Below are 26764 nucleotides of genomic sequence, written 5' to 3'. Positions count from 1 at the left end.
CACGCACACACACGTACACGCATGTACACACGCACACACGTACACAATCCGCCCAGTCGTGCTACGCGGCTCCGTGGTGTAAGGTCGTGCGTCGGTGCTGCAGTAACCGGATTGGACGGCAATTAGACAACACAGCAGGGTTCATGTGCCGTGCCGCTGATGGACAGAAGATGACTTATTTGATTGGGGGACGCGGCAGATCGATATTTTTTTTTTTTGGCGGCGGGGGCGTGTCCAACAACCCTCTTCTTATCCAGGGCAGGTCATTCAATCTTCCTGCTAAATTACCTCGCCCAATGCGATAAGGAACTGTGTTTCACGTGTGTAAACACACGTGTGTGCGCACACACGTGTGGGGAGCGGTAGTGTCGTGGTGAATGCGCGCTGCGCTCCGAACCCGGCGACCCAAGTTCGATTCCCGCTCACATCCAATTGCCAGTGACGATTTTTTGTTGGTGCCCTTCCCCCGCACCTTTCATTAGCACGTTGGCTACGTACGGTGCGAAACAAGTTCAACGTACACACGTACATCTCAATCGGTTCTGGGCCTCCCCTAGTCTGCAATGAGTACCTGGTGCGGTGTGTAAACATCGCCCACGAGGGAGACAAAGGCGGTCGGACGTGGTGCTGGCCACCCAGCCCCTCGTGTGCCGTGCCCGGCCTTCGTAGCAGCACTTGCCCAAACGGCCCGTTGAGGCTACGTGGTGGGTCTTTGTCTTTTTATTTGAATGGCACAACTGGAGGGTAAATTGAAGGGCCATCGAAGTGGCGCAACATTCAAAAGGGTGAACAAACAATTTTGGCGGCGGTGCACAAAGGGCAAGTAGCCCCCTCTCATTCACAGAAGTGAGATCTCTGTTATATCGAAGGTTCATCGCTTGAAGCGTAACAATGTGTATATATGCGTGTTTCCTCTTGAGTGCAGTGTTATTGATGAGCATGAGGTTTTTGGCAAAAGGTAGATGCAGCGGATTTTTTTTTTACGCAAAACCTACTGGAATGTTGTGGAATTAAATTGGTGATTAATACATCGCAGCGGTGCTATTTGTGTGACGTGATGAAGCAACTATCCCTTGCCGTGGGAATGTGGAATTTACACCACTGGCTCTGGCCTACCAATGGAGATGACCAACAACACCCCCCCCCTTTGCTTAATTGAGTAATAAGACACGATCCACCCTGATCTTTTGCTCTTTGCGATGATAAAACAACAAAAATTGTGCCCTCTTAATCCATCACTGGATGCCTTGTGCATCTGAGAGGCTCACAGTGATGACATCACCTGGACACTGTTGAAGACTGATAAACAATTCTGGCTAAATCGGCTGACGAAGTCAGTTGTGATCACCAGAAAAACACTGCACTGGAATTGTGAATGTCGTGGGTTGTCCTCTCCAACGCACCGCTGTCCTGAAGTACCAACTAATTGGCACGTGTTTGGCACGTTTTGTTTACGTGATAAACCTCACCAAACGGCCGCGTCGGTTGGTGACGGGTTTAACGACGCGTTTATATTTACGAGATCTGACCCATGAAAAAAAATAAACTTTATTACGAAGTGGGAGATTGGTGCTGACCAGGACTGGTTCAAGTGTCATTCACGACTGACGTTAGCTGGGATTGGAATTCGGGTCGCCCGGTTCGTAGCGCGGTATGCCAAAGAGTGAGCCGCCACTTCAACGCATCGACAAGGAGGATCAGGATTTGCATGCTATTAAGCGCTTAATTGCCGCAACGGCATCTCGAGCACTCTGCAACGCAAATCGGAGGTGGAAAAACAAACCCCGGGACACGGGGAAAATTGGAGAAGGATAGACAAAGAGCAACGAATTAAAGAGCGTTTTGCCAACGGAGCCGCGATGAACCCGCGCGCGCACGCTACGTGCAGAGCGTGCAAGCGGCCATTCTTGCAACAGGCAAAGCTGCATCCCTGCAATTGCTGGCCGCGCGCCACTGCTGACGGAAGGGCGTCCGCTAGGGGCAGCCCCCCCCCCCACAAACCCCCTCTGTCCGGATGGTGTATTTGGCCTACTCTTCCACACTGACCAGCTCGTCTTGGAAAAGGTGGGAGTACCCACACTTTACGCCACCACGGCACGCGACTCTCCCGGTCGACTCACTGCGATGTCACTGCTGGGTGCACAGGGGCCAACCGGGTTTTAATAAACCTGCACCGGCGTCTCACCTGCCGCGCCGGGAGATTTAAAACGGTGGCCTCTGCATTGCCAGTCCACGCTCTGCCCTCTGCATAAGCTCACTCCACACGACCCGATTGGAACGGTCGCAGACTTTTTCCGAAATTTTTTTGTAATGCTTTTTGCGATGTCGGCCGGAGGAGTCATGCGAGCGGCGAGCGGGGATCCATCGCTAAACTCCGCATTGACCGGCTACGCAATCCCCCCACCCACTCGCCAGCAACGGAGCGTGCATGTGTGCCACTCTCAGCCGATAAGGCAGCCAGCGGGGACCCCGCTCCCACCGTGCCCCCCCCCCGATCCATCCTCATGCTCCGCATCCCAACCGGTCCCCCACACAACCTTCCCTACAATCAGCACCCCCCCCCCCCCATCAATTCAACAGCCACCTGCCCTCTCCAACCCCTGCCGCAACCTCCACTCTACCTCACCCCCCCCCCCCTGGGCTTTCATTGACCGGCTATTGTGTCAAGGCTGACCTTTCGGCAAGCGTGCAAATCCGATTGGGGGGGGGGGGGGGGAAGCCTGCAAAAGGGGACGGCTAATCAACGTGCTCCCCCCGCCCGCCCCGTTACACGATGTCCGCTCGGCGTCGCGAGCGCAAAGCGTGGTTCATTCAAGCTCCCACAAATTCATACACGAGCGTGTTTGTGCATGGGTGGGTAGGTGCGTGCGCGCACGCGCGCGTTGGTATGAGGTCGCAGGGCAGCGGTGGTGGTGTCTGGTGGCGTCGCACCGCAGCACCGGACCGCAGCACCGGACCACAGCACCGGACCGCTGGCTCATCGCGTTTCAATCCTCGGCCGCGACGCCGTGACGGGCCGGCGGCGCCTTGTTTTTCTGAGCCGTATTCTGGGTTTCCCATGAGTTCTTTGTTTGTTTGTTTGTTTTTCTTGTACTTGGATTGGATATTTGGGGCTTATTTATTTGAGCAGAGGGTGTTTAAGAAATCAGCACGCCTTATAAAAATGAATAATCGTAAACATTATACTTCCCTTTAAAAAAGAAAGATTCCACTCAAGGGCCAAAGCGCCCTCTATTTAACGATTATAACGAGTGGTGGTGGCTATGCACCCGCCCAGAACGCCGCGCTGTGAAGGCGAGGGTTGGTGGATCGCAAGACTGCGGGCGAAACTCCCTTCCTGTAGGGCGCCCAGGAGGTGCCGTACCCTGGCTCGCCAGGAGAAGGCAGTGCAGCAAATCGCAGACGAATATCATCTCCAGTGCCGGCCCGAGCCTCTTGGGGGCCCTAAGCAGAATTTGATTTGGGGGCCCCCCTCCCACCACGCAGACTCATCTGTGCTAGAAGATTATTGACACAAATGTCACACTATAATGTTATAGCGAATATTATAAACGAATACAGTGAGGTTATGTATTAATAAAAAATAAAAACAACACTTAAAATACTTCACTCTTTTATTAAAACTTCTGAATACAAACGGTCACAAAAAACATATTAAATAAATTATTTGCAAATGTGCATTAAATGTGCAATCTTTTAAATAAAACCAAAATAGACAAACATTAATCTAATCAAAAATAGAATGTTACAAAAAAAAAGATACTCACTTCAACACAAACAGCAATGCTAGCTAAGCTTGTCATCGCTGTTTTCTCCAACTTAAACCGATATCTATCAACGTGAAATACACACCTACTACCTAGATAAATGTATATTAATAACATTTCACTGTTGTGGCGGGGATTTAGCTCTGGTGCGTTATATTACCACTTTTATGGCTTATAAAAATATCATGAGTCATGACTAGCTAGCTGCTTCCTCAAGTGACGTGAGCACAATTTGTGCTGCTGCTGCACAAAACATACTGTAAATAATAATGCAAACATACCTTTATCTCGCTCTTTTTTCTCCTCCTCGGTCCTTTTCTTTTTTCTTTTTTCGGCACCAGAGGGATACGTCCTTTTTTGTGACATGGCTTAGGCGTATTTATTATCGTGACGTACAATTGCGCGCACCTGCCCGCGCCCGCGCCCGCGCCCACGCGAATTGTCAATGAGCCGTGACATCCGTGAGCCGTGACAAAGCAGCAGTTGTCGACAGAATTTTCTTGTCTTGAATCATTTATTCATTCATTCATTAATTCATTTATATCACTTGTTTAAGTTATTTAATTGTAAAAAAAAAACGATTCGGGGGCCCCCTGGTGGCCAGGGGGCCCCAAGCAGCCGCTTAGTTCGCTTATGCCTCGGGCCGGCCCTGATCATCTCTCTCCCTTCTGTAAGGTGTAGAGATTTGCTCCCTGCCCCCCCTCCCCCCTTCACACGCAAAGATTTTATCGGTTTCCCTCCGGGCGCTCCGGTTTCCTCCCAACGTGTAAACACTCATCAATTGGCTGAAAACATCTTGACACATATGTGGAGGACTGTAGAGCTTGGGCACTGGTTAGGGACTGGTCGCCGCCTGGCTGCCTCTCAGCGTGTCCGTTGCTTCCTCAGCGATTGCGAGATGCAATTTTGTGAACGACGCCACGCATGTGAAAACACGGGCAGCCCGCAGCCACGCACAATCGTGTCCCCTGTCATTCCCCCCCTAACCCCCTCCCCCACGCCCCCCACCCCCCTACCCCCTCCCCCCGTGTGTCGTGCCAGTCTTGATAGACGCTCGCTGGCAGCAACTCTCCCCGGCAGTCTGCAATGCTAAATGGGAGTGCCTATGTGTGTGCCTGTGTGTGTGTGTGCCTGTGTGTGCCTGTGTGTGTGTGCCTGTGTGTGTGTGTGCCTGTGTGTGTGTGCCTGTGTGTGTGTGTGTGCCTGTGTGTGTGTGTGCCTGTGTGTGCCTGTGTGTGTGTGTGTGCCTGTGTGTGTGTGTGCCTGTGTGTGTGTGTGCCTGTGTGTGTGTGTGTGCCTGTGTGTGTGTGTGCCTGTGTGTGTGCCTGTGTGTGTGTGTTGAGTGTGGGTGGAGAGGTGGCGCAGCTGTTAGCGCGTTTTGCTCGACGAACCCGGCGACCCAAGTTTTTCGATTACCAACTCACGGCCAACGCAAGTAACGATTTTCTGAACTGGTCCTGGGCCTCCCCTAGGTCGACTCAGCCTCAAATTAGTACCTGGTGAGATGTGTAAATATCGCCGCTTGGGAGACAAAGGCGGCCGGGTGTGGTGCTGGCCACCCATCCCCTCGCATGCCTTTCTGGCCTTCATAGGTGCTCGCTAACAGCACTTGCCCCAACATTCTGTTGAGGCTGTGTGTTGAGTGTCACCTTTGTTACTGCGTTTGTTGTGGTTCTTGAGTGGCGGGAACAGGAGATGCCAATTTGTTTGAGCGTGAGAACCGCTGCATGGCCGAGTCTCAGGCAATGACGAAAAAAAACTCTCCATCCACAGAGATAGATGAGTGTCGGGGGGGGGGGGGAGGAGCGGTGAAAGGTGCACGACGGTGGCAAGATGTCGACTGCCTCTCCTGGTATGCAGGAGGGGGCGTGGGTTCGACCCCGACCATGACGCCTGCATATTTGGGGTGTCTCTTTCCCCGTGGTCGCGTGGATTTTTCTCCGGGTCCTCCGGTTTTTCCCTCCACATTTAGAAACGTGCGTGCGGAGTATTTGGCCGCGATACATTTCCACGCTATAAGCCACTTCATTTGGGCTATCATTTGTGGGCAGCTCGCTTCTGAAAAAAGAGCTATAGAGCTCAGTGGGCCTTAGCTGGTAAAATAAAATATAGTTTCATATTCTTGGTTATTTCCCTTCTACGTGACTTTACCGAAAGAACCAAGACTGTGAATCCCTGCAGTCATAAAAGCTTTAAATCGAAAAATATAGTTTGGCTAAGTTTTAGAATCTCAGTTTCTCGGGTTCTGCCGGAGTAATCTTTTGACTTGGTGCAACAGACGTAATGAATGAAGAAAAACACGCACGTGAGAAAGGTAAAAGTAAAGGCGCTGTCCTGCAATAGCTTGCTAGTGCCACTGCTGGCGGAAGAGCCTCCGCTCACGGGAGCTCACGGGGTAACACCTCTCGATGATGCTGCAGAAGACCCTGATCTCGTCAAAGAGCATAAACCATCATCACGCGAACTCCGGTCATCCTCGCTAGCTGAGGCTTTTGGCTAACCGTCGAACAAAGACGGTCACTGCATCGCGCACTTTCAGATGCGCTTCTGCGGCCGTCTGGAACGCTCTTCCTTCCGATATTAGGAAGCCACTGGAGCTATGGCACTTTTAAATCATCATGTAGATTGAAAATTCATTTCTTTAGAACTGCTTTTTATGTTTAGTTTGTTGTCCTTCCCCCGCACCTCCGATTAGTACGGTTGGCTACATACGGCGCGAAAAAAGTTATATATTCATACGTACAGGCAAGATTCTTTGCAAAAGGTTTCTATTAGGTGTTTTAACATCTTAACACCTGTTTTATTGGCAAAACGGGTAAAACCTCTTCTTTGATACTGGCAAAAAATGCCATTTTTTTAAAGTACACCCTTATTCAGACGTCTTAAAAATTGGCAGTAGCCACACTTCACCCCACCACAGGCGATCTGCTGATCGACTAACATCAGTGTGCACGTGTTTATACTGCCGGGTGGACAGGTGTGGGGGGGGGCGATTGAAAAAACTTGCATCGTCGTTTGACCGAGCGACCTCTGGATCATCGCAGGGCCAGTGCACCGAGCGTCCACGCAACGACAGCGTTCCTCGTGTGTGCGCGTATAAATGTGCACGCGTGTAATGTATCCAAGCAATGTTTCATTGTTTCCAAAAAATTATCCACAGGTACGGCATTTTGATTTCCCCCGATCAATCGCGACGTGGCATCTGCTCATTGCAATCGATAGGGCACAGGGAATGAATAGGGAATAGTGGCGGTATGATATATTTTTTATCAGTTTGCACGAAGATTGACACTCGTGTACTACAGCCACCCCCCGATGACTCCGCGTGAATAATCGATGGCGTGAGACGGAGAGCGTTTCTCATTTCGTCGCAATTGCCGCTGTGATTTAGACCTAACATGCTCTCTCCTTCTCTCCCTCCTTCCCCTCCCTGTGTTTGTTCGTCCGCAGCTGATCAGAATACACCCGAAGGCAAGGTACGGTCTGCGTCTCTTGTTTGTGCTTTTTTTATTTCACTTAGGCCTTTCGGTAATTAAACGAGCGAATGGCCAGCAGAATACGGTAACGTTCTGCTGAGTGACAGAGGGGCGTGATGATATGTGGGAACGAAATGGGCGCGCAAAAGCCAAGCAAGAGCAGGGGGGTGAAGAGGGGAGCAGGGATAGGATTGCGACGCGAAAAATGAATAGGGGCGTTCTCGCTCGTTTTTAATCACGCGGCAGTTTGCTTTGCGCTATTAAAAATAAGATCGTGATTCGTTTCTTTTTTTCCTCATTTATTTTTGCGGCATCTGGAATACGCGGGGAAAAAAAAAATCTGCATTTAGACGAAGCTCTTAATTAAACGCGCAGATGTTCGGCTGGGGTATGACATTATTTTTTGTGTTTCTTATTTATTTCTCGTTTGGTACATTATTTACGATCCGCCGGTTCTCGCCAGGCTAGCAGCGAAGTGGTCTGCTCACTTCGAAACCGATCTTGCGTGGAGGCAAAGCATGAAAAAAAGTTAAATTCACACAGTGCTGTGGCCAGGCCCCATGTGGAATCATTCCCATGGCGATCCGTCCGCTGTCAAGAGTGCGTTAAACACACCCGTGGCAGTCGTTGCAGGCTGCCACGAATTCCAAAATAAATAAAAATTCCGCAACTACTTTGGGTTTTGCTAGAATTAGATTGAGACGTTATTCTGGCTCTTGTCGAACATTTTTTTATTTTAGCACGTGTTGGCTTGTGGTAAAAACCCTCCTCCACCCGACACGGCCAATGAGGAAAGTTGTCAACAAACGTGCCAATTTATTACCGCTTTAGCAGCACCACCGGCATTGTCGGAGAGCAATCCACGCATGTTTGACAATTGGTTCCAACAGAATCATCAGGCAGTTGCCAAACATCAAGAAACTTTTGCGTCTGATAAGAATACCCACACGCACCTTATTCTCCGGATTAATTATAAGATGGTCGGGAATGTTAGACACATACCAAGCTTGTGCCCAGTGTACCGATGCAGTTGTCGACCTGGGCTGACTGATTCGCTCGCCCTTGCTGCCAGAAAAACATTTTAAGCAAAAATATTATTAAATATCCCACAAATGAAGCGTCAAAACATTGTCCTGAGGGGAACGAACAACACAAGTAAATTATGAATGTCTCTGGTTCCGATTTAGATATGAATTAAATATGAAAGTTTATACGAAAATAAACACGTCAAAATATTTACACCATCTCTACTATATTCCCCCCCACGTAATGTCCAAGCCAAGTTAAACGGTGACATTTCGACCGCTTGATCCGGGCCGTGAACGCGTTCACGGTCCAGAGCACGGCGGCATTCGTCTGAAACGTGAAACGCATCGACCGAGTGATGTTAATTAGGCGCGTAACGAGGGCTTGATTTCGCATGGAATGTTTTCCAGGGGCTCTACAACCATTCCAGACCCCACCCCCCCCCCCCCCCAATGCCCCTCCCCCCTACACCCCACAACCACCGCCATCCCTTTTCCCCCGACAGCAGTAGGAGGGAGGGTAAATATTTTCTTGAGCTCAGCCCAGGACAGCTCCGGCTGTAATTTAGCCCGGTATGTAACGACTCGCCTCCCCCCCCCACTCCCCAGCTGCGCGATGATCCCGTTGTGATTCAAGAACCCTCTTCCTCTCGCTTTCACTGTCTCATTTTGTATGTTTCTCGTTTCTTCCATCTCATTTGTATAGTTTTGTTCGCTCCTACAGCCTAAATGCCCCATCGGCGCATCATTTAATTTGAATATATTGTAAGCGTTCTATTCTCGCATGCAAGATCCCATTGCATGTATTGAGTAATAACAAGTTAAACTACCAAGGGATAATAATCTACGGCCCTTCATCAGTCCACTGCTGGATGGAGGCCTGCCCACGGCTTTCGATCGTGGGGGTTGTTTGACCATACTTCACCACGTTGGTCAGTGCAGCTTTGTGAAGGGGAGGGGGGCAGGGGGGGCGCGCAGGTCCGGTACAGATGTCGATCATTAATGGTGGATAGCCATGGCCGGGAATTAAACTTAGATCCATCGCGCAGTGCGCTAGCCACTGCACCACCGTTCCAACCCCATGTATTAATGTGACCCTTGTATAATATAACGTGCAATACTTACACAAATCGAAGCCAATCGAACGATTCAAAGTGACCCGTGCGACGGTGGGAACTTCATTTTCATTCTGCACGACAAAAGCTGTACCACTCAGTTTTTTGTCCGCTCTAAATTGACGATGGGGCTGAATAGGATCTCCTTATTCCTGCGATTTCTGATCGCGGGTCAATCGCTCTGACGGCAGCGGGCGCCGACGTTCCCTCTCGTCCCGTGAATCCGTGCGCAGCCCGAGGCGGCCGCGCGTAGGCCCGGCGGGAACGCGACCTCCGATTCGCCACCGCTGCCTCTGCCACCGCACGATCCGTTGCGACCGGCTCACCGGCCGCCCCGCGAATCTCCCCGGTTGGACATCGCCCGCCGGCCGTCCCGCGACTCGGCCGATCCGGGGAGTCCGTGGTCTCCGGGCGGCCACGGGGGACAGGGCGCACTGGCCGGCACCACGCCCCCCTCGCTGCGGCGCGACGCCGGGCGCCGGGGGTCGGCCGCTGCGTCGCTTCGCGATCGCGGCCGGAGCAGCGGAGAGGGCTCGGTAAGTGTGCGGGACGTGCGGCCGCGTTGGCGTCGCCTGCGTCGTTGTGGTGCGTGAACTGGTGGGGAAGCGGCGGTGGGGCGGTTGGTGCGCTGCAAGTCGAACCCGGCGACCCAAGTTCGGTTCCTGCTGGCCAGTGACGATTATCTGAACCGGTCTCTGGGTTTCCCCTGGGTCAACTCAGCCTTGAATGAGTACCTGGTGCGATGTGCAAACGTCGCCACAATGGAGACAAGGTGCTCGCTAACAGCACTTACGCCAAAAGCATATTCTGGCTATATGGGGGATCGTTGTCTTTGTTTTGTCTGTGTTGGTGCATGAGGGCTTTGCACTGCTGCCCACCCACATTTGATTGTCAGTCATGGACAAAACCAGGCGTGAGTGGAATATGGAACCTCCTTTGATCCTCATCTAGGTCAAAGAAGTTCAACATACATACATACATGCAACTCATCCTTAAACGAGTTACTGGCAATGGTGTGCAGGCATCAGCGGTGGCGGAGGTGAAGGAGGTGCGGCACTGGCCACACCGAGCCTCTCATTTGCCATGCGCTCACTAACAGCACTTGCCCCAGTAGTCCTTATTAGGGAGGGGGGTGTGGGGTCCGCGTGGGTTGATTTACATTCACGAGTAACCTTTATGCACAACCAGGTGAGATCCCGTTGAGAGAACATTGCTTATTGTCCGGGGAGACCTGTGAGGTGTAAGGAATACAAAGTGGAGCACACCGAGACGAGAATCAAAACACGAGCGTGTGGCGCAGTTCATATCCGGACTTGATTCGGGATTTCATGCGTGAGAGGGTGAGCGTGAGAGAGTGAGCGTGAGAGAGTGAGCGTGAGAGAGTGAGCGTGAGAGGATGAGCGTGAGAGGGTGAGCGTGAGAGGGTGAGCGTGATAGAGTGAGCTTGAGAGGGTGAGCGTGAGAGGGTGAGTGTGAGAGAGTGAGCGTGAGAGAGTGAGCGTGAGAGGGTGAGCGTGAGAGGATGAGCGTGAGAGGGTGAGCGTGAGAGGGTGAGTGTGAGAGGGTGAGCGTGAGAGAGTGAGCGTGAGAGGGTGAGCGTGAGAGGGTGAGCGTGGGAGGGTCAGCGTGAGAGGGTGAGCGTGAGAGAGTGAGCGTGAGAGAGTGAGCGTGAGAGGGTGAGCGTGAGAGGGTGAGCGTGAGAGGGTGATCGTGTGAGCGTGAGAGGGTGAGCGTGAGAGAGTGAGCGTGAGAGGGTGAGCGTGAGAGGGTGAGCGTGAGAGAGTGAGCGTGAGAGGGTGAGCGTGTGAGAGTGAGCGTGAGAGGGTGAGCGTGAGAGGGTGAGCGTGAGAGGGTGAGCGTGAGAGGGTCAGCGTGAGAGGGTGAGCGTGAGGGAGTGATCGTGTGAGAGTGAGCGTGAGAGGGTGAGCGTGAGAGGGTGAGCGTGTGAGTGGTGGTGTGGCAGTTAGCGCATTGTGCTGCGAACCCGGAGATCCGGGTTCGATTCCCGCTCACGGCCAGCACCAGTGATGATTAGTTGAACCAGTACTTGGCCTCCCCTAGTTCGACTCGGCCTGAAATGAGTACCTGGTGTGATGTGTATAAACATCGCCACTCGGGAGACAAAGGCGGCCGGGCGTGATGCTGGCCACCCACCCCCTCGTGTGCCGTGTCGACCTTTATAGGTGCTCGCTAACAGCACTTGCCCCCAGAGGTGGGACAAAGTCATTGTTATGCAAGTCCAAGTCGAGTCGCAAGTCATCAAATTCATGACTCGAGTCTGACTCGAGTCCAAGTCACATGACTCGAGTCCACATCTCATAGGTGGGACAAAGTCATTGTTATGCAAGTCCAAGTCGAGTCGCAAGTCATCAAATTCATGACTCGAGTCTGACTCGAGTCCAAGTCACATGACTCGAGTCCACACCTCTGCTTACCCCAATAGTCTGTTAAGGCTATACGGGGAATCTTTGTGAGTTTGACTGCGATCGTTTGACTGCAAGCGTGATATCATCAACAATTGTTGGGGTATCTCTAAATGAATCATACAGAGGTGGTGATGGTGATGATGATTATCATGTGAAGGATGTGCTAATGGTGTTGATGATGATCATGGAGTTGATGGAGTTAGTGATCACGATGGAAACAATGCCAGTGGTAATGATAGAAGTCAGGATGTGGTGGATGTGGCGATGGTGATGATGTGGTGTTGATGATGGAAACAATGCCAGTGGTAATGATAGAAGTCAGGATGTGGTGGATGTGGCGATGATGGAAACAATGGCATTGACGACGACGATGATGATGGGGCTGATTTGATCACCTTCGGGAGCCAGGACGCTCTACCCCCCCCCCTCACCGTTCCATGGCGAGTGAGAGACCAAAGGAGAACGCAGGAGCGCGTCGAATAGGGGTTCATAAACACGAACAATTTGAGGAAGGGGAGTGGGAAAAAAATCTATTTAAAGATCGAGTGGATTATGGCTTTCTCAAGGGCATAAATAAAATGCCGCCGTGTACTGGAAATGGTGCGTCAGCCGCGTGACGTGAAGGAGGGGACGCGGAGAAATACAATCGTGTTCCGGCAAATTGCTTACATATCTGTAAGTCTGTTTGGAAATATGGAATTTGGTCACAGAAAATTAATATCATTTGCGAAGGAGGGGGTGGGGGGGGGGGCACCTGTGCCACTGGCACAGCGCGTGCCGTGCGTGGAATTTTAACGCTTTCCAACTTGGGATTCTACTGAGGTTTGACCCATTAGTGCATTGACTCCCGTCTATCTGTCGTTGGTCTGTAACTATTGGCGGGTGGGGGGGGGGCACAGGAATATAAATATGCTTATTCTTTGGGTCTTCCGGTAAAGTCACGTAGATAGGTTAAAAAGAAATTACGAAGAAACTACGACGTTCCGATGGCGACACAAGCGATCGTCATCAGGTGGAGAAAAACAGAGGGGTTAGCCTCTAAAGGCAAACTGTTTATGAAGGTTTAAAATGGGCGTAGTGCAAGTGTCAGAATGGTGTGGGCAGGGCACGATATAAATATGGGTTGCTTGTAGCGACTCGCCCCATCGAAGACGAGTGAGATCGATCAAAGGATTGTGAAAAGTGAGGAACAAAAAACCGGCGCTCATGGCGTGTACCTCTCGGGTCAAGGCGCACGCACACACGTGACTTCCCTCCCCTTCTCGGTGACGTCATTGCGCGCGACATCATTTCGCAACATTTACCGCGCGGCGGGACGTCATCTTTGCCTGAATCGTTATGTTCGCATCGCCAATTATATGTACCTTGGAGGACAAACCCATGTTGGAGAGCGTTGCAGAATCTGTGCACGTGCACGAGTTTTCTTTCTTGTTTTATCTCCTTCCTGGACCTGTCCCCGTAAACATTTGACGCTTAAGCCTTTCCTGTTTGGAGACATCTGCCAGTTGCAGGGTGGGGGTTCCATTCACCACTGAATCTCGGAACGCAGCGTTAGTAGCGTCATTGTTTTCAAAGACATTGTACTCACCGCAGAGAACCGTAGCGACACGACCGCACTCTATAATAGCTGGCGCCCAACTGTGCCACACGCCCTCACGCATGGCCTTGTGGGAGCCTCACTGCATCTTCCGAAATGAAGACGTACCGATGACGTACGTGTACGCCATTTAGATCATCGGCACGGAATCGGAAGAAAAACCGATGACGTACGCGGACGTACATGTAGGTCATCGGAACTGGAAAGGGTTAAACGTGTCAATACTAAATTAATTGGGCAAGAACACCTTAATGGCTTCATATATAAAGGACCACAGAACTTGGGGGTGGTAGAATATGACGGCGCTCGTCTGTAGTTCATCCTCGCGCCTCCGAGTCGTTCTCTCGCGGCAGCGGCATTCCGAGTTGACGTCATCCATAGCATCTTCAAACCGCGAGCGCAATTAAGGATAAAGGTTTGTATTTACATGGCACTTTCTTAAATGCCCCAACAACACAAAGCAACTTTGATCACACCTGATCTCAACCGTTTCAATTACCCTGCTGCGCCCTGAACCCAGGGGATCCCAGTGGCAGCTGTCCCTGTGCAGAACAATGTGTGTGCTCCGCCAGCCTGCAGTTCGCCTGTAGGCTGCAGCTTGCCATCTCGTGTTGCGTGTTTGATGCGAGCTTTGGATTAATTGAAGCTGGCATCAGTCGGTTTCTTATGTCACCCGGTAATTGTGCAGGGAGTTGACAGAGCTCGCCTTCTGTTGCAACAATTAGAATAATGATAATTACTTATTTACCCAGACTGCCGCACGAAGGCCGAAGGCTTTTAGAACGTACAAACGCCAGGCAAAAAAGGCACCCGAGTTAGGGACAGAGGTCGCAAACGGGTTTTGATTCCTTACCCGTACCCGTACCCGGCCGCACCAGGGTCGCAAATGGGTACCCGTACCCGGCCGGGTATGGGTACCCGTACGCTACCCGTACCCTACCCGAAATGAGTGACAAACGGTTACTCACCGGTGACTCACGGCCTACCCGTACCCGGCCGCACCAGCGTCGCAAACGGGTACCCGTACCCGTACCCGGCCGGGTACGGGTAGCCGGGTATTGGGTAGGGTACGAGTATCGGGTACCCGGTTGTGACCTCTGGTTAGGGATCAAACCCAGGTCCTTCTGGCTGCGAGGAGCAAGCGTGTTACCGCTGCGCGAAAAGTGGACGTTAAAAGGTCAGTGGCATCGTTGCCAGCCAAGTCAACATGTGCCCAGTGGGAGGTCGCTCATTCTCCTCTTGTCCCCCAAGGTCTGGAACTCCCTTCTCTGCCACCCGTGCCGTTGGCTCCTCCTTGCCCCTCCGTTCAAATCCACGCTCATGACGAATTTGCCCCTCCCGATAATCTTGAGAAAATAAAATAGGCCCACCGTTTATGTACGCCGTCCGTGCAGTGCGGTCGCATTTGGAGGCTATTTAAATCCACGCCGCGATAACGCGAGGTATCATTAGCACGGCTCTCAGCCCACTGCTTGTGCCAAAGTCACAGCTCGGATGAGAAAATTACCCAGTAACCAAATTGGAAAAGAAATTAATTACCGGTACCTACACAGCTGCAGTTAAACATGCCTCCTTTGTGCAAGTGAGATAACAAGCTCTTCCTTGGTTAGATAAAAGGCATTGTAGATGCATCGGCACACTCCGAGGCTTGTGTGTTAACACCCACCATAAAAAAGAGGGGGGGGGGAGTGATGTGTGCTTACAGACCGTTCCACAAATTAGACAACCTCACAGTCAACATTGTAATATCATCCTTACACAACACACGTGGTGCAATTTTGAAGGTAAATATGGCTTTTTTACATTTATTTTTGATTATGGAGTAAATCTGTGGTTTGACACACACCGACAAACATCCCCCCCTCCCAGCCCCCCAATAAGCCTTTTATGTTGAACTTTTTTCGCACCATACATAGCCAACCGTGCTTTGACAGACTGCTGGGGCAAGTGCTGTCAGCGAGCACCTACCAAGGTCGCCAAGGCACCAATTACTTATTGAAGGCTGAGTCAACCTAAGGGGAGGTCCAGCACCCGATTTAGATATTTGTCACTCATATTAGTTAGTCATGAGTGAGAATGGAACTCATTTTAGGCTGAGTCGACCTCGGCGAGGACCAATACCGATTCAGATAATTGTCATCGGTGTTGGCCATGCACGAACTCGTGTTCCCGGGTTCGTAGCGCGGCGCGCTAACCACTGCGTCACCGCTCCCAACACGCGTACGTGGACGCGCGCAAACACACGAAAGTGTACGCGTGTCAAGATCCCAGCGTGGAGAAGTCACTTGTCCCAGCACGTCCCCACACAGCGGTATGTTACGAAGCACGTCTCACTTATGAAGAAAGGTGGACAAATTATTATTACGTCTGTCCGTGTTACAGTCCTAATTGGTTGATGTACTATACCCAGCTAAGGGCCACTCTACGATCACACTAATAATAAACCCACTTCTGTAAAGTGTCTGAAATGTTACTGTCTTTAATAAAAACATTTTCTTTTTGCGCTAACGGTGCCTGTCCCCTGCGGTTCCCAGGCCAAACCCGGCTGGAATCACCGCGGTAAAACATTTTTTGTTTACGTTTGTTTCAGAGCGAGGAAACAGCGGCGGCGGCGGCGGCAGGGGTGACCTCGGCGATGACCCCTCATGCTGATGAGGTTGCCTCCCGGGCCCCACTGGGCTCCATCGATGTCGGACGCAGTCAGGGTCTCACGACAGCGCAGGTATCCCTCCACCACTACCCCCTCCCCCCCCCACCACTGTCCCCCATCTCCGCATCGTCCGGGGACATTTGCGTCGTTCGAGCGTCGTCGTGACAAGTAAATGGGTTCACGGTCTCGGATCACGAACGACGCCTGCTGCGAGGGTGGAATGCGAGGGTGAGGGCGGGCGGAGTGAGATGGTTAGAGGGATGATTTATGTTCTGTTTATTAAATGTGTGAATAATGGGTCTTCCGTCAAACAGAATTAAAAGTTAAAGGACCGTGTTGGCAGTCGTGCACAAGTACGAATTAAAACACCGCTCGCCCCATTCATCATTGACACCGCCTCCGAACGGAAAACGTAAATAGAAGGGGTGGACATTTTGGCATGGGGGAGTGCCCTGGTGGCGTGGTTAGGGCACTGTGCTCTGCAACCGGCCACCTTAATTTTCGATTCCCTTCCACGGGTGACATCGATGGCGAGTAACGTCTGGAACCAGTCCTTGGGCCTCTTTTCGCCGACCTGCAGAGCGATGGATTGCCTCTTAGTTGGCGACATAAGGTTCCCGTTGTGAGATCTTCAGGAAACTGGGATTTCTAATAGGACACGTGGACTACGAAACAAACTGGTTTAATGACAAAATGCAATGCCTAATACGCATTGAAATTGTTGTTGCGGTGTGTCTGTTGTTTTGTAGTGTCCGGCCGAGCCCACTGTTCCCTCCCCGGCAAGAGAGATGCCGCTTCTGAAAGACGACACCGAGGGCCTGCGAGAGATTCTGGGTTTGAACCACGGCGATGCGGCAGCCAGCCCGGGGCCCACGCTGAGGCCTCTCTTAAGTCCCAGGTGCCGCCGCTCTCTGAGTCTGGCATACAACAACAAAGGCACTGACTCGGATCATGTCGCCATCACAGAGTCGTCGGGGGATGATCTCGAGGACGACGACGATGATGATGATGATGATGACGACATCGACGATGGCGACAATGAAGAATTCGGAGTGGAAACGGCTGCTGTTGATTGGCCGGATCGGTATCCTACCGCGGACGTTTCCGCGCGTGAACTGAGCGAGACGCGTGATGTCTCGACGCTTGGCTCGCCGAACTCTCGCCGAGAGGGTGACGGTACGAGAGCGAAGGACGGCGGAGGCGACGCTGGCAAACGCGGCCGGGATTCCGCGACGCCCCCTAATACGCCGCCCGACGAGCGAGCCAGCACCGCCACCACCGCGGCGACAGCGGAAGGGAAGGAGGCGCTCGCGACGCCGACCTCGACCAACCCGAGCAGCGCCAGCAGCCGACGGAGCAGCACCGAGGAGGGGGAGGAGACGGTGGCGGAGAAGTGCTACTCGCCACTCTCGCCGCGCTCACCCGCCAAAGTCCTGGCCAACGCCGCCGGACGGCCGAAACGCGGGGCCCGCGCCGACGCCGACGCTGCCGCCGATCGCGTCTCTTGGAACCTGCGCGATGCGACGGAACTCAACGGGTTTCCCTGCCCTCTCCCCGCGCCCATGGATCGCCCGAGTGAACCCTTCGGTCCTCACGCCAACGGCTATGGCATCATCGAGGAGGAAGTCGAAGAGTTTTTGGAGGGTTGCGGCGGCGACGACAGTTTTGGCGAGGAGTTTGACGTGAAACAGGCTTGCGGCGAACCTCGGCCGCTTCCGCCGCACCTCCTGAACCAAAACGGTGGCGGCAATGGGGTGACTTCGACCGAATCGGAATGGTGGCACGATTTCAACGGCGACGTTGGCGACGGCGACGGCGTCGGCGGCACGCTCGCGAGAGCGACTTCCCACGGGCAGACGCTGCAACTGAGCCGAGTCTCTTCGCTGTCCAAGAAGGACAGGCAGCTGATCGAGAAGATCAAGAACTACTACGACCGTGAGGGCTGCGAGGACGCGCGGGGGGGGGGCCGCCCCGGTCAAGCGGCGAGAGAGCCTCGCGCACATCCCCCAGGGGAAGGTCCGGAACTCCATCTTCGTGCGGGCCCAGCAGCTGCAGAAAATCAAACAGGGGGAGGAGAACGGCGCCGGGCCGGCACCGGCGGGATCGTTCGGCTTCCCCGCCGACGTTCCGGACGAGGCCTCGGGCGCGGCGCGGGGAGGCGCTCGTGCAGCGGGGAAGACGCCGTCGCCGAGCCGCGCCGGGGCGGAGGCGTTCGATGTGGCCGACGTCCAGGCGGTGTACGACAACTGGGTCTGGCCGTCGGGCAGCGTCTACGACAACCTGCTCTGCCTGGGCTCCTCCGGCGCCCTGCCGCCGCTGCCCACCCTGCAGGAGAAGCCCTCCGAGGGGGAGGAAGAGAATGTTTACGGGGAGGTGGACCTGGACGCCGCGTTTCCTTCGGAAGCCGCGCGGCACAATGGCGACGCGGCGAGCCCCCGGCGGCGGCCGTCGGCGATAAATCAAGGCGGCGGCGTGCTTCCTCCGTACGACGGGCACGGGGCCCACCCGACCGACTGCAGCAAGAACCTGGACGACCTGTGCGACGACCTGGAGAGCTACTACAGGGACCACGGCAAGGTCGCCTCGAGCCTGGCCGCCTTCCCCGTGGCCGAGCAGGACCTGGAGAGCTCCCCGCGGAGCCTCAGCGCGGGCGACATCGGCCCGTCGCTCGCGGAGTCGCCGGCCGCCGCCCACGAGGCGGACGGCGGGGGCGGCGCGTCGTTCGCCAGGCTGTGGCGCAAGAAGCTGGGCCGGTTGAGCGGCTCGGGCGGGGGGGGGCGGCGGATCCGGGAAGGGAGCGGCGGCGGCGGCGGCGGGGGAGGCCTCGCGGGGGCCGCTGGGCCGCTCGCTCTGCTCCAGCGCGGAGGTGATCTCCGAGGAGGGGGAGCGGCGGCGCAGCGGCGGGGCCGGCTCGCCGGCGCGGCGCGCGCGGTCCATGTACGACGTGGACAGTCCGCCGACGACGCCGACGGCGGCGGCGGCGGCGAGGCTCTCCGCAGACAAAAGCAAGAGCAGGGTACGTGGTTTGGCGCGATGCGTACCCCCCCCCGCCCCCCTCCCCTCCGCACCCCTCCCCCCCACTCTGCCCCCTGCCCCCCCACAGTGTAACCCGCAGCTCACCCACACTCAGGGGCAGAGTCGACATCTTCGCTGTTCTCCTGCCCCCAGGCCCCCCAGGCCCCCCAGGTGTGTCCTTTGTAAAAGGACAAACCCGGGGGGCAGCCCCTGCAATTGCTTTTTCCACGCCACTGCTGGCGGAAGAGCCTCCGCTCGGGAAGGTTATCGAGACCCCCCCCCCCCCCGAGAGGATATTTTTCCCTCCCTTTCCACGGCAGTCGGACATCTCCGAAGGGGTGCGATTACCCACACTTTAGCCCCACCACGTGCGATCTGCAGATTGTTTAACCGTGCCGCGGCCATTTATAAGCGCTGGGTGGACAGAGGGGCATGGGGCAATGGGGGGGGGTGAGGGGGGGAGTGTGATTTTGCTCTTTGTTTCAATTTCCGCTCCGGGAGATGGAACCGGTCCGGCAACCTCTCACCGGTTTTGTTGCAAGTCCAGGGCTCCGAGCCGTTACATCGTCTCGCGCCGAGTTTGCCGTGATGTGCCAAAATAGTGAATAAATTAATCACGTGCGCGGTTGTTCGCCTTTCGGAGAAGAGGGGCGTTTTAGCGTTGATTGTGTGAAGTTGTGGGGTGGGGGGGGGGTGGTGGTGGTGGGGGGGGGCGATTGCGGTCGTGCCGCTTCCACCGCGATGCTTCGCTCATTTTCGTCTCTCGGCAGTCGCCGCAGCTGCCTCTGTCAGAGCCCCCCCCCCGCCCCCCCCCCCCGACTCCCGGCCCTCCACCCGGCTTGCAATAAAAACAAAACCACGACTGTTGGCCACAACGCAGCCACCTGAGCGTCCGTCCGTGGAGACAGTTTGACGCCGTAATGAGTCGCGGGTGGCCGGCGGCTGCCGTGCGATCGGATTGAAAAGCGGACTGCGGAGAAAGCTCCGTGCTTATGATATAAAAAAAATATTATTATAACTTACTCCGCTCATGGGGTGCGGAGAGCCGCGACCCCATTCGCCTCGCGCGGCGCAACCGACGACTCGAATGCAAACGGCGAAGAGTAAGCCGTCTCGTTCGATGCACCACGGGGATGCACCGCGGGGGATGTACCACGGGTAGGCACCACGGGGGACCCACCACGGGTCCGACCAAGCGAAACACAGCGGGAACTAATTTAGCCCCGGCTTCCGTGGATTTAAAATTGAATCTCGCTCGACCAACACCCCCTCCGGGAGGGTGGGCTGTCCGCGCATGTCCGTGGCTCGGCCGCGCGTGTCCGACCGCGCTCCCCTGTGTGGCCGTCTCTCTCCGCCGCTGTTTGGCGGCACGTGTCGCCGCTTCTCGCTTCTCCCCTGGTGCGAGCGCCTTTCTCTCTCCCCGGTCCGTGTCCACACGTGTTCTCTACGCGGACCGCGCGTGCGCGATTCTCTTGGCTCCCCCCGTGTGTTCGACACAAGCGAGCGAGTACGCGTGTGCGTGCGTGCGCTCGCTTAACAGCACTCGCCCCGACAGTCTGTTAAAGGCTATACGGGGGATCTTTGTCTTTGTGTGCGCGCACGTGCGGTGAACGGTAAGTGAGGTGGTTCGCGTGCCGCTGCGCTACGAACCCGCTCACCTGAGTTTGACTCCCGCTCGCAGCCAACATTGGTGACGAGTATATCTGAACCGGTCCTGGGCCCTCCCGTAGGTTAACTCAGCCGTAAATGAGCACCTGGTGCAGTGTGAAACATCGGTACTGGGGAGACAAAGGCAGCCGGGCGTGCTGCTGGCCACCCACCTCCTCGTGTGCTCTGCCGGCCTTCATAGGTGCTCGCTAACAGCACTTGCCCCAAAAGTCTGTTTAGGCTATACGGGGGATCTTTGTTGTTTGTGTACATCTATACACACGGGGGTCATAGTGCACCGTGTGCAGTGCACTATGACCCCTGGCTGCCGGAATTAAAATCTCGACCACGGTTAACATCGCATTTTAATTGGACAGTATGTGTCTATACGTATTTATAATACTGCAGAGGAGTGGCGGTGCAGTGGTTAGAGCACTGCACTATGAACCCAATGATCCTCGGATTGCCGGCCAGGGCTGACATCAGTGGCGAGTGACATCCTAACCGATCCTGGGCTCCCGCTCCCCTCCCCATCACCAACCCACGCTTGGCCAGAGTGGTGCGAGGTATGATCAGACAGCCCCGATGACGGACACAGTGTGGTCGACACCTTAATCATCCAGCAGTGGATTGAGAATGGGCTGTACGTTATTATGATCATTGTTATGTTCACGTGCAATGCTGTTCGCGCCCGGTATGCCTCCCCGTGCGTGCCCACGTGTGCTGCGTCCGTGCCCGTGCGTGCCCGGGCGTGCGTGTGTGGTGGAGGTGCCAACAATTTATCATCCCCCCCTATTCCCATCCCCAACCCCAGCGACCCGATGCATTGTCACGATTCAAGGTCACGGGTTCGGTTCAAGAATCGATGGGTTATTTCCCATTGCCGTCAATGGTAGCAGCCACTCGCGGGGCTACGTGGGTCATGTGTGTACGTTGAACTTCTCTCGCACCGCACGTAGCCAACCGTGCGAATCGGAGGTGAGCCCTTAGCCCGTTACAAACCACGTGGATCCTACTTGCTGTAACGACTCGATGTGTGTGCCGTCAGCGGGAGCAGCGTTTTTTGTTTCTTTTAGAAGCATCGTTACACTCCGAATCTGTGTCCACGTCCGCTGTGCCGTCATTTTGCGTTGATGATATTTAAATCCTTCCAGGAAACGTTTGAACGTCAAAATAATATTTTCAGCCGCGCTGTTGACCAATTCCAGTTTTCTTTTTTTAAGTCGTGCGAGAAACGAGAGCGCGGTGGCGTGGGGGGGGGGGGTTGGGGAGAAAGCGCACCGACGCATACTGCGAGGAGGTAACGCCCACGCAGGTCCACACAGATGGGTGCACGGACCCATTTCCTGTGCCTCCCGTCTCCGGGGGCACACCCCGTAGCCCACCGAAGCCCGAGCCTCCGAGGTGCCGGATTGCGACACCGCACCTGCCTCTGTGTGCGAGAGTGGCGTGGCTGTGCGCTGGCCACATGGTGGAGGGTGGATGAGGGGGGGGGGGTAGAGGACGTGGAGGGGGGGGAAGGTCCGTGAAGTGGGTACAAATGTACCGGTGCTCCAAGCTCATGGTAGTGGGGGGGGGGGTTGCCCATGAATATGACAATGTATTATTATTATTTGCATGCGAAGGCATGCAAATAATAATAACAGCCAACTCCACAAATTTCTCTCGTCAGGCGTGCCCCGTGCCCCGTGCGTGCGTCCCCCTGCTTGCCCGCACGCATTAACGCTCGCTCCTACCCCGTGGTGTGTGCGTGCGTGACCCCCCCCCCCGCCACCACCTTCACCACCCCCCGCACAGGTGTACACGCTGGCGCGCGAGTACAGCATGAGGATCAAGCGGACTCGGCCGGTGACGGGCGCCAGGGAGGGCAGCGCCGAGGTGGCCCCGCTGCCCGCCGTGCTCGAGATGAGCGCGCACAACAGCGGCACCATAGGCAAGCCGAGGCGGTGACGTCGTTTGTCGTTGCAATGTGGCCGTCCGTCATCGTCGTCGTCATCCGTCCGTCCATTCGTCTGTCCGTTCGTCCGTTCATCCGTCCGTCGTGGCAAAGCAATCGTAATCAAAACGGTAGCAATTGTAGTAATCAACGGCGATGGTAATCATCGTCGTCATCACAGAGCAATCGTCACCGTTGTCATCATACTGTTATCGCAGCTACCAACATTGTAATATTCGTTACGTGTCTATCTACTGTCATCATCATCATTACAGTAAATGTCACTTTCATTATCACACAGTCATCATAATTAGCATAATTATATTAATGTTAATAAGCATAACACTATTATCACAATCTTTGCGAGAATTTGTTTTATTATAATCATTATCATGGTTGTCATCGTCGTCATAACAAATAACCATCAGCGTAACGATACTGTGATCACATTTATTTTCAGTTTTTGCCTTGTGTCTCGTTTTTCCCCAACGGCAGGCGCCAGGATGGCCGAGCATATGCACACGTACGGCCAGATCATCATCCGCGAGGGCATCGCGCTGCCCGTGCCGACAGACCTCAACCCCCCGCCACCCGCCGCCGCCGCGAGCGGGCGGCGTCGCCTGCCCGGCACGCCCCCCCCAACATCTCCCGCCTGCTCCCCGCTCCGCCGCCCCGACTCGTCTCCCGACCCCAACGGCTCGTCGCGTGCCGGCTCCCGTTCCTCGTCGTCGGCAACGCCGCCGTGTTCCCCCTCGCGCGCCGGGCTCCCGGCCGACGCGCCGGGCTGGCCCGTCGTGTGGGGCCTGCGTCTGCGCTACCAGGGCGGCGCCAGCGGTGGCGGCGGCGGCGGCGACGGCGACGGAACCCGGGTGGTGTCGCCGGCCAAGTCGACGGGAAACTTGGCGACGGCGCGCGCGAGGTGGCGCGGGGACGCCGGGGGCTCTCCGGCGCCGGAGGGGCACGGACCTTCGGCCGGCCACCTCCAGAAGCCGCGGATCTGGTCGTGGAACGGCCCCGACGCGGATTGGCGGGCGCCTCTCGGCGACGGCGGCACGCAGCGGCCTGGGGGGGGCGGCGGCGGCGTTCGACCGCTGTGCCGCGGCGCCGCTGGGGCCACGCAGGGCCAAGGAGAACTACCATCGCAACTTCGTCGACAATGACGACGACAGCGAGGACTACGTGGAGATCCGATCGCCCGACCTATCGGGGCCCCAGACCGTCGGCACGGCAGCAAAGACCCCTCGGGCCGCCGAGACCGGCGGGGGGGACGAGCGGACGCGGAGCGAGGGGCGGAGCGCGGGAGACGGCGGGAAACGGGCGCCGGCCGTGCCGGGACACAAGGCCCAGGGCTCCTCGGAGCGGAGCCTGGTGCGGAAGCTGAAGGAGAGGTTTCAGCCGCTGACCTATCAGAGCCACGCGTAACTGCGGGGGGGGGGGGGCCGGGGGAGGGGGGGCGGTCGAGAGCCCGGAATGGGGCAGCACCTGCGATGTGAATTCCCATGAATACGGCTGAGCGGTTTCGGGGGACGTTTGCATCGTCGCGCACGCGTCGGGGGCTGAACGGAGGCGGCAGGAACAAACGGTGTGCGAGCGTGCGTTGTTGTCGCTATAATTTAATTAACTTACAAATGCAAGGGGCGCGCAGTCTTAAAGGGTAGGGGAAATGAATGCACATGTCTTAACGAACTTTATAACACCCGTACAAACTCCAGATACTTTTGACCGCACGCTAACGGGCGCGGCATTCGGTGAAAGTGGCAAGGAGCCGTCGCACAAAATTGAGCGGCCTGGCAAGGTCGTGCGGTTGCCTCGAACGAAGCGTGCCATGTGAACACGAACGAGGGTTACACGTTGGCGGGACCTAGCGTCATCAACGTGCGGTTCTCTGTCCCCGTGAACCCGTCCGGCGCTCTTGTTTTTTTTTCCGTACGGAGTGGCTTCGTAAAGTTTTCCATCGCAGCGGGGAAGGACTCCGCCGAGCATGAAATCTGGGTTCTCGAAAATGAGGCAATTTAAAATTCATCATCTCAGCTAGCAGACGGGAAATTAATTTCTAACGGTCTTTGTAATGTTGTTGAATTATGCAATAGTGTACACAAAGGAAAGGAGAGTTCAATTACCAATTGAGAATGTACTGTGTTGTTCCCATTTTTGAAGAGCAATTTTTACGTTGGTGTTATAGCATAATTTGCCTGTGCCTTAATTGAATGCCAAATGCACTTGTACGCACGTTAAGTGTACGTGTGTGTGCGCGCGCGCGAAGAAAACAATATCAACATGTACACACACCACACATAACACACGCGCAGGAGGAGGAGGAGGGAATTGCTTGTTTTCATGTCCGATTACCGATTGCACAGGGCCACGTGAATTAACATCGTCTGCGCCGATGCGAACCGGTAATCGGTTTTCTGGAGTCATAAACCCTCGATGTACGCGGGCTGATCGCACGCGGCGGGCGGGAGGGGTACGGGAAAGGTTTTGGGGGGGTGGGGGTGGTGATCCGCTAACTCTTGCCTGCCGTTGCTCTCTGTGCACGAGCTTTCCGCGTGGGCGGCGCGTCGCTTACCCTCGTAAGTGTGCGTCGCACGAAGCCACGACTTTTGCTTCACCACCCACCCCTGCACCCACCTGTGTGAGAGTCGTGTGTGTCGGTGCGTGTGTCGGTGTGTGTGTGTGTGTTTGTCTGCGCAGCAGCGATAGCGCAGCAGTTGGCGTGCCGCTCTACAAACCCGGCAAGCCGAGTTCGATTCCTTGCACGTGGCCAGCACCAGTGACCCAGTTTCTGAACTGGTCCCGGACCTCCCATAGGTTGACACAGCCTCAAATGAGCACGTGGCGTGTAAACATCGCCACTGGGGAGGCAGGCGTTCGGGCGTGGTGCTGTCGCCACCCACCCCCTCGTGTACCGTGCCGGCTTGCGTAGGTGCTCGCTAACAGCACTTGCCCCTCGAGTCTGTTAAGGCTCTATGGGGGTACTTTGCTTTTGTGCATCCCTGTGCAACCGTTGGACGAACGGCGCAACTGCGACACAGCTTGACACGAAGAGCTATGAAGCTATTTCTCACAGATGCAATGTTGTAGACACCGTTGTTCAAATATTGGCCCGTGATGCTCAACAACACTGCTGGCAAGTGGTATCAGAACCTGGCCTGGGCCTCCCCTAGCTTATAAAAGAATCAACCACTTCCAGCCCTTATTCAGTCCTTGCTTCATCAATAGATATTTAGTGTGTGTAGCATGTGTTGGGCCACGTACTGGATTTCGACCAAATTTGCGTCGTGAAAATTCTCCACCGAGCCGACGCAGCCGGACAAAAGTGAGATCGCGCCCGTTTACACGCATCGGCTCGTGGGCAAGTCGAAGAAACGCTTCTTCTCACCCCCATGTTTGACCATACCTGGTCAACCACGACGGTGTCTGTGTGGGGTTGGAGAGAAGTCGGGGCCGGGGAGGGGGCAGGGCCGGCGGGTGGTGGTGGTGGTGGGCAGTCGTGGCTTATGATCGAACTCGGGTTCAGTCGGGGTCGGAGTTGCAGTGCGCTCAGCCGCTGCGTCCAATCCCCTCCCAAAGGGGTCATCTGCACGACAACGGGAGGCCTGGTGGGAGTTTGTTAACGTCGGCACTGGTGAGGTGGCACTGTGTTTCTCCTGGTCGATCTGCCTTCCTGGCCCACGCCACCCTGCTAACAGCATTATTCCACGATTGTTATAGGTGGCTGATCTGGGTGTCTGTATAAGTTTATATCTGCGTACGTGTGATGCTCGCTAACGGCACTTGCCCCGACAGTCCAAGTGCAGACTTACAGGTGGATCTCTTTGTCTGTGTGTACGTGTACGTGTGTGTGCGCACGTGTGTGTGTGTGCGCACGTGTGTGTGTGTGTGAGTGTATATGTGAAAGCTCGTGTTATTTTCTGAATGCACTTTTCAAACCGGGTAGCTAGCATTTGTAAAAATAAAAATCACGTGTTTTTTTTTGGCAAAATGAAGTTGTTGTATTTCACGCTGATGAGCATCAATTCCAAGTCGACCATTCCTTTATTTTTTTTTATTTTCTAAACAACATTCATTTGCCCGAGGCTGTGCTTTTTATGTTGTTGCTGCTGCTGC

At 54.9% G+C, this 26764-nt stretch overlaps 1 protein-coding gene across 2 annotated transcripts in view; it reads left to right on the top strand.

Annotated features, from left to right (window-relative positions):
* LOC144943154 (uncharacterized) overlaps positions 1-19056 on the top strand; it is a 101443-nt gene extending 82387 nt beyond the window's left edge. For both annotated transcript variants that reach the window (XM_078870380.1, XM_078870379.1), the window contains exons 12-15: positions 7218-7243; positions 9617-9919; positions 15997-16128; positions 16806-19056. In XM_078870380.1, coding sequence (XP_078726506.1) covers positions 7218-7243; positions 9617-9919; positions 15997-16128; positions 16806-18926 — 2582 coding nt within the window. In that variant the 3' untranslated portion in view covers positions 18927-19056. The remainder of the gene's footprint in view (positions 1-7217; positions 7244-9616; positions 9920-15996; positions 16129-16805) is intronic.
* Positions 19057-26764: the final 7708 nt, after the last annotated feature.

This window comes from Lampetra fluviatilis, chromosome 30 (genome assembly GCF_964198595.1).
Source record: "Lampetra fluviatilis chromosome 30, kcLamFluv1.1, whole genome shotgun sequence".
Classification (NCBI taxonomy): Eukaryota; Metazoa; Chordata; class Hyperoartia; order Petromyzontiformes; family Petromyzontidae; genus Lampetra; species Lampetra fluviatilis.
This window is presented reverse-complemented; position numbering and strand designations above follow the sequence as displayed.